Source organism: Microtus ochrogaster, assembly GCF_000317375.1.
Source record: "Microtus ochrogaster isolate Prairie Vole_2 chromosome 14 unlocalized genomic scaffold, MicOch1.0 chr14_random_1, whole genome shotgun sequence".
Taxonomy (NCBI): Eukaryota; Metazoa; Chordata; class Mammalia; order Rodentia; family Cricetidae; genus Microtus; species Microtus ochrogaster.
The window spans coordinates 1,366,875-1,381,012 of NW_004949096.1; the positions used below are offsets into that span (position 1 = coordinate 1,366,875).

At 37.0% G+C, this 14,138-nt stretch overlaps 1 protein-coding gene across 1 annotated transcript in view; it reads left to right on the top strand.

Annotated features, from left to right (window-relative positions):
• Positions 1-1,382: 1,382 nt before the first annotated feature.
• Positions 1,383-14,138, top strand: part of Dcdc1 (doublecortin domain containing 1) — a 305,860-nt gene continuing 293,104 nt past the window's right edge. The window contains 2 exon segments of the mRNA XM_005364457.2: positions 1,383-1,431; positions 1,541-1,719. Coding sequence (XP_005364514.2) covers positions 1,383-1,431; positions 1,541-1,719 — 228 coding nt within the window.

Genomic DNA, 14,138 nt, shown 5'->3' on the forward strand with positions numbered 1-14,138 from the left:
AGAGAGAGAGAGAGAGAGAGAGAGAGAGAGAAAGGCATCTTTTTTCCTGGAAACTTACTGAGACAAGCAATTTGCTGTGTTTGTCTAAGAATGGGCTCTATAGAACTTTCGGCGTTAGTTCCTCAGACTGAATGAACAGTTTTCATGCATGCATCTGCAGAGTCACCTCATTATACTTTCTGACTTTCCTGACAGCAGCAGAAAATCTTAGGAGCTTTGTCTCCAGTGTTCTCCCAAGCAATGAACACACTAGAGTTTTAAGTTGTGCTTTGATAGGAGGTTGGAGAACAGTGCCCTAAAAGGCATGATTTCTTTCCTGAGAGTAAGGTTCAGCAGAACACCAGTAGCAAAGGCTGTCTGCAGAACTCAGCCTCTCAGGAGCTCAGCTGAGCTTCATTGTAATTCAGTTTCTGCATTGCAGTGCTCGGTCTCCCTGCATAAAATATGCAGCAGATAACATAACCGAGGGCACAGACCTACTTTCTTTACTTGTGACCTACTTCATTCATTGTTTTTTCTAGAAAAAATAATTGTAAGAATAACATAGCCAGAATGTATATCTCTTTTTCATGTTATCTTTGGAATATATACATATATGTATACATATATATGTATGCACAGATGTGAATATAAACATACATATACACATATTTAAGTAAAGATCACATTAAATAAAAGTGATATCTATTTTTTTTCTGGGCCCAAGATTTTGTTATTTGTGTCTAGTTTTTCAGAGAAAAATTAAATTTATAGAGATATTAGCGAGCTGCCATGTCATTTGAGTGTTTTACACTACAAAGACTTTATGAGCTAATCATGTGAAAAATGTATAAACATGTCTGTCAAGTCCATATGGATGTTACATTACAGGCCCGCACGTAAATATCTTTATATGTTTAAGAAACTCCTGTTGGGATAGTGTTCCTAAACCTACCATTAGTCTATATATTCTGGGTACTTGGAAACATAAAGGTATGAGAAAATCCTTGCTTAATGTTCTCCCCTCTTATATTTAAACAGGTTTTACCCTGTGTCATGGGTTGCTTTAACGAATGTCAATGACAGGCCTGGGATAGGGCAGCTTATAAAGGTGGGGATTATATTTTATGAATAATTTCCAGATGTGATATTTTGGGCACACAGATTCCTCTACATGAATCAATATACAGAAACAACATGGATCCTACAGTTTTATCAGGACAATGCAAGCAGCTTTCGGCAAGGCTGGTTCCAACTCATCTGTGATAAATGAGAAGATAAGGCAATCAGTGCACACCATGACACTCCGTGCAGCTAGTTAGGCACACTTCAGAACTACTCAGGTGTGCTCACAAAGCTTATGAGACTTGCATGGGGGGTGCCGCAATATAAATACATCCTTCATGGTGGCCACTGGTAATGCAGGAATTGCCTCTCGAAGACTTAACCCAGGTCAGACATAAATAATAGACGTTAAGAGTTAGCGCTGCTCTTGAGGCTGCATTCCAGGCAGTGTCTCTCAGTTGAGTCAAAGGAATTTTTCCCTCTTCTTCTTTTCAAGAGTTCCTCTGCTTGAAAAATGCCTGCAAAATTCCATCACACCTTTACGGGGACCACTTTGGGTCTCTAAGGGAGAAGGTTCCAGTCCCTCGGGTGCTAAGATGTACATCCAAGGAATTCTTGGGGCCTTGTATCAACTTGTATCAACTGTTAAAGTCTGCAAAAAATTATTCCAAGCAGGTGAGTCACCCCCTTCAAATCTACATATATTAGTTTCAGATGCATTTGGTTCTATAGATGCAGTAACTGGCACTGTGTCTTTAAAGAACGGTGACATGTATTTTGTGAGCTCAAAGCCTGTGAAAATGCTTCTGGAATTTTGAAGCATGTGATATGGGGCTAATTGTGTCTGTCTTTTGGTGTAGAATGTCATATGTGTCATCTTTTCTCGCTGCTTATTCTGTAAAGGAAAAGCATTCCTTTATGTGAAAATTCTAGAGTCAGTTACACTGAAGAAGAAATGAATGTCTCTCATTCATCTGCAAGCTTAGATGCCTTGTTTTTTCTCCTGGTGTGAACTTACCTCCCTGTCGTAGAGATGGGTCTAAAACCAAGTTAGACTCTAGCGAAATAAATAGTGAGTTAATTTCACCTCAAAAGTAGCTTCACTCATACTTAACCATACTTATTTAACTTGTATGTGTCAGGATCCAAAGTATAGTTGAATTAATGTATTTCAACTAAATTAAACTAGATTTTACCTTTTAGTATCTGTGCAGTCTTTCTATAGTTGTGTGTGTGTGTGTGTGTGTGTGTGTGTATGTGTGTGTATGTGTTTGTGTGGGAGGAGGGCAAATAAAGACAGATACTTTTGTAATTACTTTTGGGACACTTGATTTACTTAAAGAAGGGTTTATATTGTAAACAGAATGTTGCAATTTAGATAATAAAAAAGAAATCGTAACATTAAAAAAACAAAACTTTCCTTTTAGACTTAAGTGAAAGGCAACATTTTCCCCCTGTGTTAGGGCGAGGTTTGCACTGTGAATTCAGGGCTTCCGTTTCAGAACTTGCCTCATTATCTCAGGCCTCAGGCTGTTGGAAATGGAAGATTTTGAAAGCATCTCGCCATTCTTTGCATACAGAGAGGAAGGGGAGGGAGGTGGGCATGAAATGAAAGTCTCGGTGTTCACACAGCACCTCCTGCTGTCTGCGTGGAAAGGAGCATCTCAGGGTGTGTGGAAGCAAGCTCATCAAAGGGTTCAGAACTTCCAAGGGTGTCACAGAGAAACTTTTATAAGCCAAGTGTATTTGGTTTGCTTTTTAATTAATTTCAGTGAAACAGAGAGGATTAATAACTACTACAGTCAATTTGACTAAAAATTCAAACTTCTTAGTGTTTTATTAAGCTACCATACACAGAACCCAGCATAATAGCTGTGTTATTGTCTTTAACTTATTTTACATTTAAATATTAATATTCATCATATAATGATATCATGAAATGGATTACGACTTGCTGAATTATAGTTGTTTATTTGCTGTTGTGTATTTTGGTTCCACTTACTGGACGGTTCGAAGTTACTTAATGCTTAAAAAAAGCATACAGTCTTTTTCTAATGCCAGAAAAGCATGGTTTAAATAAAATCTAGAGAAAAGCACTTTCAGAGTTTTGTTAGAAGTGAGAATTGGAGAAACAGGACATCTGGACAGCAGCAGCCTCTCTCATTTCTACCACCCTAAAGGCTGAAACATTAAACTGGCATTAAACATTAAATTTAAGAGTTCGGTACATTGTGGGAAAAAAGGCCTTGAGAATTGCTGCTTTGATTTAAGGAGTGCATTGCTCAGAATGATGACCAATATATTTTATTAAATTTTAAATTGTAAACATGAACAAAGTTTCACAATTTTAGTTTGCCCCAAGTTGTCTACTTAAGTCCTCTGTAAGAATTTCAGTGTTATCGTAAGTTTAAGAATCCTTGAAAACGTTAGGTTTTGTTTTCTCGCTATTTCTTTTCCAGCCTTATCACTTATTACATTGTAACAATGTTAAGCTTCACATTGTATGTAAGTTTTGTAGTGAAGTATACAGAAAAGGCAAGGAAGAATGTCATGAATTGCAAAAAAAAATATAGTCTTGCTTAATTCTATATATTTTGTGTCTCTTTTCCTTGGTTTTAAAAGCTCACTCTAGTCGGACTGTTAAAGTGCCACTGCAGACCCTGTGTCAAGCCTGACAATATCTTTATTTTAGGAGCAGGAGTTTCTATCAAATGTCCCCTCAGCAATAATGATCTTTATTGGAGCCGCTTTACTCCATTCGAGCCTCCAGAAAGCCGTTTTTATATAGCGTTCTGTCTAACCATGGTGAGGAGTCTTTAGACAGGTGATGTGTGGGTGAAGGATGGATCCTTTCTTGTTAACAAATCTTGAGTTTATAAAACTGTAGGACTGTAATACCTCTTGATATCATTTCTAGATGATATTCTACTTCTGACATCCCATATGAAAACCATGTTGTTTTGTTGTCTGTCAAAATACAATGGATTTAAAATTTAGAAGTTACCAAAGGAACTTGTCTTAAACAAATTGTTATACTATCGCTTTAAAAGAAATGTCAGGGCTACGGGTTTGTATCTATGAACCTACCCATTTTTTCACTTTAAACTTTAGCTTGGATGTTATAGCATGCAGCTGAAATAAGCACATTCCTTATGGTGGTCTCAAATATATATTGTCTGGTGATTTTAAAAACGAGATATCATATTTAGTACAGATTAAAGTCACTTAGTCTTAATTTATCACACGCATTTCCTTAAGAGTGGAAACATCTTAGAAATCGCTGAGAGCTAAGCAGAGTCTGCTTCATTGGTAATCTTTGGACCAACATAACTGCTTTCCGATGAGATGTAGTCACCGCTTTCATCAGGGCCAGCTCGGGCTCATTAGCATTCTTGTTATGTACTGGGGCTGTTGGTGGGGGTGTTGGAGTAGGGATGCCATTGTGTCGAGTTCCAGTGTTTGGGGACAAACACTGCTGTGGAAGGAACGTGTGAAAAGGCCACAGTCTTGTCAGTGAATGAGCAAGGCTGTGCTTTCTGTGTGCTTCAAGCAGCGAAGCTGTCATTCATGGCTAACACAGCCAAACAGAGGCCAAAACACAAGGCTGCGCTACCTTTTAAAATGATATTAGCGATTTTTAAACGCGATCGTCTTTATTTATGATCCTACACAGAGCTTTAGTTGCTGTCAGTAAACAAAATATGTCAGTCTGTTCAGAAATACCTGTAAAAATGAAAAACGCCCATGGAAGCGTGCCAGGCAGCTACAGCAATTAGGGCTGGAGAGGCTGATCGGCAGCATGAAGTGCAAACATGATCCGGGGGAAACTTCATCTCTGGAAGCCTCGTTCTCTTTCTGATTTAGATACTTCTTTGCTTTCTACCCCCACAACTAATAAAATTCCTAGAGACTTTCACATAATTAATATAGCACTTTGTCTTTTATTAAAAATACCATTTTGAAAGAGTTCATAAACTCTCGGTTTTAATCATTTTAAACTGTTAATGACCTGTTTCATTTGTTCGAGCTTGTACAATCACTCCTGGGTGTCAGATGAGAGCCAAGGAAATGGCTGCTCCACCCTCCTGATGGATGCCTTAGCTCCGGGCTTGCAGCCACTGCTGTAGGACACAAGATGCCTACGAAATCCTGCTCCTGCATTGTTAGCACTTTGGAAAAGAGTGATGAACTTCGAGTTAAATGTTAGCTTATGTAAAACAAAATGAATAGAAAAAGCCTCAAGCATTTCTCGCAATCTATAGGCATTTCCTAAACTTCACCTGAATAGCTGAAGCATACAAGCAGTTTCTTTTTCTATCGGAAAATTAAGGAAAGCATTTAGTTCTTTAGTTTTATTTTGAAAATGAGTGCTTGGGCTATTTATATTAATTTGTTACTTAGTTAAGTTCGTTGAGAACTATGATTTTGGTCTGAGTTATTTAAATATTTTTGTATGTGGTTTTTAAAGGAAAAGCTAATTTAAGCAAAGTAACCTTTGTCATTGTATTTATACGCATTTTAAAAGAAGTTTAATATTTGGGCTGAGAAACCCAGACATTGAATTTCTATTTAAAAACCTTTATTTCACTGTTTAAATTGCAACTATGCTGTGGTTTTGCTTATTATTATTATATTATTCAATAAGGAAATAACCAGATAACTTTAGTATGTGCAGGTTTTGTTTATTTATTTATTAAAGAGTTCTGTCTCTTCCCCGCCACCGCCTCCCATTTCCCTCCCCCTCCCCCCAATCAAGTCCCCCTCCCTCGTCAGCCCAAAGAGCAATCAGAGTTCCTATGTGCAGGTTTTGCAGTTCAAAATTGAAATATATTTTCTTACTATCCAAATTAAGATTTTCATAATCTTTTAGATTCAAAGAATTTATAAGCAAAAATGAATGATTTTATCCATACTTTCAATGTTTTGATTAGATATTAAATATAACAATATTGTTATCAAAATGATCTTGCTCAAAATATACTTGAGTTGCATTTAGCAGTGACAGAAATTTGTTTATTGCAAAAAAAGAAGAAAACTTAATATTTTGTTTTCATAAAAGAAGTGTTTAAACCTGCCTTTTTTAGACCCTTTGTTTAAGGTCAATTGAAATCATTCATCAGTCTTTGTCTTACAAAGAGACTAAGCATTTCTGTTTCTCCCTTTATACTGTGTGTACTGGACGCAGCAATTCAAGTGGACTGTTGCCTTGAGTTAGCCTTTCTGGATGAAACTCAAAATGTTTGGCTCTGAGCAGCCTTCTTAGCGTCCTTTGAAATCGCTGATGGTGGTTTCTAATCCCTAGGCGTCACAAGGCACCACCATGCCTGTGAGAACAGAGTGGGGTCATTTTGAAAGTGTAAGCTACATCAAGGCTCTTATGGGGAATTTTTTTTTAGCATATTTGATTGCTCGCAGATTCCAGTGATGGCTGATTTTCCCCTGAAACCAAGCGGCGTCCTGGTTACATGAAGTATTTTAAGAACCTTAAACTTGTGTCTTTTTCCAAGTGTCATGCTTTGAGCGGGCCTAACATCAGTTAAATGAAGTGAAAATTGCATTCTTGTCTTGATAGAGATGAAAATGGATTTCTGGTCATGAAATAGATGTAGTTGTCACTTTTTAAAAAAGGTGTCAGCAGTTTGCTTCAGCGAGTAAGGTGCCAATTCAGGATGGCAGTAAACTTGTGATCTGAGCAATCAATAAAAGGCTTCAATAACTTCTGCTTCATTACACTTATAATAAGAGGCTATAGATCCACGGCACATAAAATGTTGATAAAGAGGGTATGTGGGACCGGCGGGGATGATTTTGTGGGAGAGCACTAAGTGCAATATTGCCATCTAGAGTCTGCATAGGTAATTATTGCAGAGGGGGAAGCGGCCATGGACTAAAACACAAATGATACCGAAGACTTTTTATTTTCTGTCATTTATCTGTGACACATTTGTCTTCACGGGACATTTCGTTTGACTTGTCATAAAGCAGTTAGGTCAGAACGCAAATCTTCACTTCTGTATTTTTCTCTCATTCTCTTAGAATTATATGACCAAATGTCAAATACGTATCCCTAGTCCCAATTTGGACTTTGTAGCATGAAAACTCTTTGTTAAATAGTTACCCTTTGGGTGGCAAGGCAAGGCAAGGAGGGAGTATTTTTGACATAGCAATACGGTTATGCAAAAACAGAGAGGTTTAATGGCATCTCAGTTGGGTACTCGTCAATGAAAAACACTGCCTTCGTTACTATGAACCACTCTTTCAAAATTAAGAAGCCAACTTAACTTAAAATAGCATTCCAAATATATTTAATCTAAAAGCTATGAGGCTCATGCAAAGAACGTAGACTCTCCTGCTTATAATGATTATGAACACTTTAATGAAATATGAATTCCATCTGGGGTTTGGCTAAGACTATTTTTTCATTTTTTATGTTATAGCAATATTTATCACTTTATTTTTCCTGATCAATAAAAAATGCTTAAATTATTTCATAACATGTTTTGAAAGAACGAGTATGGAAGTTGTTTTGAAATAAAATGCTATTGAACCATTTCTTTATCTGAAGTTGTGGCTGCTTCACTGAAAAGTTTATAACCATTTTTAAAAAGAGTTTTATATACTTAACCCAGATACAATAACTTTGTATGCCTATGGATTGATTTATTGTGAAATCCAACTAGTAAGGTTCTTACTTCTTCCATTTATTATATATATAAATATATATATGTATGTGGCACACATACATATATTATTACATATATGTGTGTGTGTGTATAAAACTTTGGTGAGCAAAGCCTTCAGAGTTCTCTGGGAAGAATGATTTCACATTAGCATGAGAGCAATGTATTTAAAACATGCTGCTACATGTTTTGTGTTTTCTTATGTCTATGTGTAAGTTCTACAATAGAAAAAAAACAGAAATGAGTATAATGTCATGTTCATTTACTTACCACAATTTTATTCTCAAATATTACATTGTATTTTCTCTATATTTAACTTATCATAATTGTTAGAAAGTATTTCATTTTATAACCCCAAAATAAGTCCAGTAAAGTAAAGCCAAACCCCTGAGAAACTTTCTTTGCATGTCAGACACATGCAGGTATTATTTATTACAGAAACTCTTCAGGAAAGAGGATGAATTTGACAGAGTTGCAGTAGCAAAGTAAAAGAGTGTGCTTGATAGATTGCCCGAACAGTTTCAGCACACACAGGTATTGTTTGTAAGAAAACAATCACTCTGTGTCCTCCGCTGGTTAGAGAGGGCACAGCATTCTCTCTTCACCTGACATCCTAGCTGTTCCACCAGCATCCCCGTCTCGTCTTCTGCCCCTCCTCCCAAAGGAGTAATGCTCACCCACAGCCTTGTGTGAATGGACAAGAATAGGAATTTTTTTCTCTTGAAGAACTAAAATAGTATTGAAGGCATATTCTTGGCAGGAAGAAAACGACCTCTCTTGACAATTGTCTTGAAGTTTCTGTTGCTATTCATATGGATTAATACTGTAGGTGATTGCTAGTTGATATCATTTATTGTTAAGAACTCTGACTAATTATTAGAGACTCATTTTGTTGTTGTTGCTATCATTCTATGAGGAAGGGTCTTACATAGCCCAAGCTGGCCTCAAACTCAAACGAAGCTGAGAATGTCCCTAACTCCTGATTCTTCTGCATCCCTCTCTGAGTGTTGGAATTATAGGTATGTACCATTATGCCTGGCTTTATAGGCAAAATCTTAAGTGGAAACATTTTTGGGATCATTGCTTTTATTCGTTTTATTCATAAGTACACGTTTTTCCTTCTCACCTGTTGGTAATAAACACCCTTTGTTACAACTCCAGCTGTCAACTTGATGCAACCCAGAGTCATCTGGGAACATGGAACCTTGAGGAACTGCCTTCCCTGGATTGCTTTGTGGCCACATCAGTGGGGCTTTTTCTTAAATGTGAATTGATGTAGAAGGGCTCAGTCCATTGTGGGTTCACCAGCCCTAGGTGTGCACTAACTATCTCAGGAAAGAGATGCTCATCCTATACAACCCTAAGTATGCCACTCACTTACAGTGTGCCAGTAGCGAAATTTCTGATCACAACTGCCTTTTGTTTGTGACATGATTCTCTGAATTTTAACACTTACTTCTCAGTGACATATATTAAATGTTGATACATTAATTTTTCTATGTCCCATCGCCATAAAATGATTGTTTTAGAAAATTAGAAAAAATCATTTATATTTATTTCATCTTTATTATATACGTATATATATATAATATTTGAAAGTCAGCTGTTTATTGTAAGATGAGTGTCCTAGTTTGATTTCTGTTACTGTGATAAAACATCGTGACCAAAAGTCACATGGAGGAGAAAGAAGTTTATTTGCCTTATGCATTCCAAAACAATCCCTCGCCAAAGGAAGCCAAGGCAGGAGCAAAAGACAGGACCCTGGAGGCAGGAACTGAAGCATGGAAAATCATTTAACATTCATAATTAAATTCAGTGTTGGCGTTGAGTAGATGTTGCTGCTTGACTCTGAAATGTCCCCCAACACAATCAATCATGCTCTGTGTACTTGTTCTCCAGCTGGAGGCTTTTGTTCTCAGAGGTTGTGTAATGTTGAGGAGGTGAGGCCTAGCTGATCACCACGGGTGGGCCTTTGAGGCTGATCCCTGGCTGATATTCTCTCTGCTTCCTGGTTTACCACGATGCAAGCAGCCTCCAACACGTTTCTGGAGCCTTCTTATGATGTCTTAACCACCAGGCCGGCTGAAACCTTGAGCAAAAGTAAATCTTCTCTTGGTAGTTTGTCAAATATCGTCAGTACAGTCACATGGCACCCATACGCTCTTCAGTGTCTCTGAGGATCCTATAAACGAACTTACAGTCTGACACCTTAGAGACTGTGGTTCTGCTAATCATGATAGTCACTTTACTTTGTCTGGTTACTGAAGACCTCCCATTTCTTCAAACAGAAATGATTAGAGAAACAAACCCCGTTCACTTGTTGATGTTTTGTTTCCTTTCGTCCCATGTGCATTCATACTAGGAACTAAGGGGTGTGTGAGAGAAAACTGTCCAGTGTTTTGCCTTAGGAAGTTTGAATTCATATTTTGTTGACTTTTGTCAACAAAACCTATGAGGAACTTATAAAAATATGATTATTAGTATATAATGAACTGCTAAAATATGATTTAGATGCTATGTATTATGGAAACTCACATAAAGGAAAATTAGTACAAAATTAGAATCAAGGAATTTTGAGGTTGAAATTAACTTTAGATGCGAAATAGTTACAATTATATCATTTTATACGTGATAACACAGTAATAAAGTTTACCTCATTAGATTGTTGAGAAGAATAAATATATGCATAAAACTCATAATATGGTACATAAAATTTCTTTTTGGATTGGTCATTATTTGTGTATATAGATGCAACCAGTCTTATGTGTTGATTTTGTGTTCATCAGCTTTGTAGAAATTATTAGTTGGAGTATTTTTCTGTGTGGAATCTTTAGGGATTTATATAGATCAGATAAATTCACCTGTAAATAGATCATTTTATTTCTTCTCATCTTTGGACTCCTGGGATTTCTTGTCCTAGTACATTTCTCTGGCCAAGACTTTCAGTGTTACATTGAATAGTGTCTAAAATAGCATCTTTGTCTTCTTCTTGGTCTTGGTATGGGAGGCTTTCCTGCTGTTCCTTGTCTATGTTGATAGCATGGGTTTCATCCATGCCTTTTATGAGACTGCAGTATTTTCTCTTTCTAGTTTGTTGCTGTAGTAACAGTACTGTGTTGAGTTTTGACTAGTGCTTTCTTCTGATTCGGGTGAAATCACTGATTGGGGTGAGGTCTTTGATTTTCGTGATGTTGGTGCACAGCTTCGCATTTTACTGACTTCTTCATTTGTTGAGCTACCTCTGCATTTTACTGGAAACCAAAGCTTCATATCTTCTGATCTTTCTTACAGTCCAGTCCGTTTTTCTCTCTCCTTTCCCTCTCTACCCTCTCCCTTCTTTCTCTCTTTTAAAGCAATTTAATATTTTAATTATCTTTGAAGGAATTTTCCATTTAATCCAAAACAACAAATTGATATAAAGACATGACTCCTATTCTGTTACTATCCATTTAAAGTATGTACACGTTGTCTTTGAATTACTAAAACGATTTCAAACCTCTGTTTTTTTAAGTTGATGTAGATAAAGTTTATCAGGGATATTGATACTTTCAATAAAATTAGTTTATTTATTATCATTTCATTGCTTTTATTCTCTATTAATTTCTTACACCTACTTATGCAAGATCTAATTGTTTCTTGCTTCTCAACATGGAAATTGGGATACTTGATTTTCAACCTTTTTCCATCTGTAACCTCATCATTTAATGCTATATACTTTTTCCAGGCTACTGACTACCAAGTTTCAATATTCTGTTTTTTTTATTTCTTTAGTTTTGTAGCTTTGCTACATTTTTACTTTTCTGGGAGAGTGGGGGTAATACAGGGTTTATCTGTGTAGCAAACATGGCTGTCTTGGAAGTCTCTTTGTAGACCAGGCTGGCCTCAAACTCACTGAGCTCTCTACCTGCCTCTACCTCCTAAGAGCTGCTTACTTGTGACTTTTTCACCTATTAATTAAACTGAAAATGTGCTGTTTTACATTTTTTGGGGGGATTTCTATATTTTTATGTTATTGATGTCTATTTTATTTCTAATGTCATCAGAGATCATACAATATATAATTTAATTGCTACAAAAGTTGTGGAATTTGCTTTATGACCTGAAGTATGGATACTTGCTACTCCATCCATCTTCTGCTTTGCCTTGGTGGTGTTCATAGTGTCACTTTGCCCAAGGTGACAGACAGGTGATGTCATTCAAGTCTTCTGGTATCCTTGCTGTCAGTGAGAATTTGCTTCTCTTTTCATTTTAATCATAAATATGTGATTATATATTAATATAATAGTTAATGTATATTAATTATATACATATATCGCCATGCACTACATTTTCCCTTTCTGTCTAATATAAAAAAGAATGTGGGGGTTTCTGTCCTGCCCAGTTCCTACAGTCTTTTAGCCCCAAAGAAAATCACACAGAGGTCTTCATAAACTCTTTGATCTAATTTAATCTAATTTGATTTAATGAATCAATCGTAAACTGATTGGTTCATTAGCTCATGGTTCTTATTTACTCTTATAACGTATATTAATCCATTATTTTTATCTACGCTAGCCACACGGCTCAGGACCTTTTTTGGCGGGGCAGGTCCCATCCTGCTTCTTTGGTGTCTGGACAGGACTGCGGAAAGAGCTTCCTTCTTCCCAGAATTCTCCTGTTCTCATCGCCCCGCCTGTACTTCCTGCCTGGCTACTGACAAATCCGTGTTGATTTAAAACATAATTGACAGAATACAGAATTGTCCCACACCAAAAGAAGGCTATAACTAATATAAGGGAACAAAATAAATGCGTCAACAATCTATTTATCAACTAATGTAGTAATATTTTATTTGTATTTTAATAAATAAAGCTTGCCTGAAAAGCAGAGAATAAAACAGACACCCTAGTCAACCTTACAGACCAGGCAGTGGTAACACACACCTTTAATCCCAGACACTAGTTTCCCATAGAATCCCAGCCCTAGAGAGGAATATAAGGTGGAATGAGACAGCTCTTAGCCATAGTCTCATTCTGAGATTCCTGGAGGCAGGATCGCCATTTCAGACTGAGGTAGAGGTAAGAGAAACTGGCTCTTTTGCTTTTCTGACCTTCAGGTTGAATCCCAGTTTCTGCATCTACAAGCACAACATCTACATGGTTCACAGACACAACTTAAAAAATAAGTCTTTTTGAATTATAGCGCATTCCAATCATATTCATCCCTCCCTGCCCTCTCTTGTACCTGTCTCCTCTATATTCATGTCTGTCAGTCTTCTTTTCTTTTGTTGGTTATAATTAGTTTTATTAGTATTATTTGTAGAAGCATGGAGAAGTGGCTACACCACTGAAGAAAACTTTCCTTTTTCCTCCAGCAACCAATTCTGGGGAGGGATGGGTCCTCATGAGCCTCATTCAGGCCAATGTTATTATGCCCAATCTGTGCAGGTAATGACAGCTGCTATAAATTCAAAGACACAATAGTCGTGCTATACTAAACATGTATGCTTCTTTAGTAGACTTTGTAGATTAAAGATGATGCTCCATATGCTTCACTTCTTCCTTCAGCTTCCTCAAGTCCTCTGACCATAAGACCAGGTATAATAAGCCAGGTCTCTTCCTAGGGCCGACTGGGAGGTACTGAGGTTGCAGGGACCACCAGACAGTCCTCTGGGCAGGCACAGGCCCCTCTGCAATGAGCATATTCCCACTGCCTTAGTCATCATATAATATGTGCCAGGTCTGCAGGCCTGGAATCGTATCCTTGTGATGCAGGCGAGTTAAAAACCACAAACAGATGTCTGTCATGGTGGCACATTTTTGTAGTCCCAGAACTCAGGAGTCAACCAGAAAAATCATAAGTTCAAGGTTATCCAATTTCTTTAAAAAATATTTTATTTACTTATTTATGTTACATGTACAGGTGTTTTACTTGCATGTGTGTCTGTGCACCATGTTTGTATGTGGTGATGGAGGCCTAGAAGAGGGCACCGGATCCCCAGGAACTGGAATTACAGACAATTGTAAGTTGCCATGTGGGTGCTGAAAATCAAACCTGGTCATCTGGAAGGGCAGCAGGTGCACCTCACTGCCAAGTCATCTCTCTAGCCTATGTTTCTTGACGAACTTTTTGAGACTGACTTAATTTTTTTGTTATGATTTAACTATCTGTTACAGATTCTTTATAGGTTACATATTCTCCAGATTTAATTTAATGGATAAGTATTATTTTTTAACATGTAAATTTATTCTAAGATTTTTATAAGATTTTCCTGTAAATTTATGTAACTCAAATTTGTTTTTTTGTTTTTAAATTAAATGTGTGTGTGTGTGTGTGCATATATGTGTGTGTGTTCAGCATTAGCTCAGATATGTAGTGACCAGTCATTAGAGCACTGTTGCTCCAGATCAAAGCTTGTTTAGACTTGCTATTCAT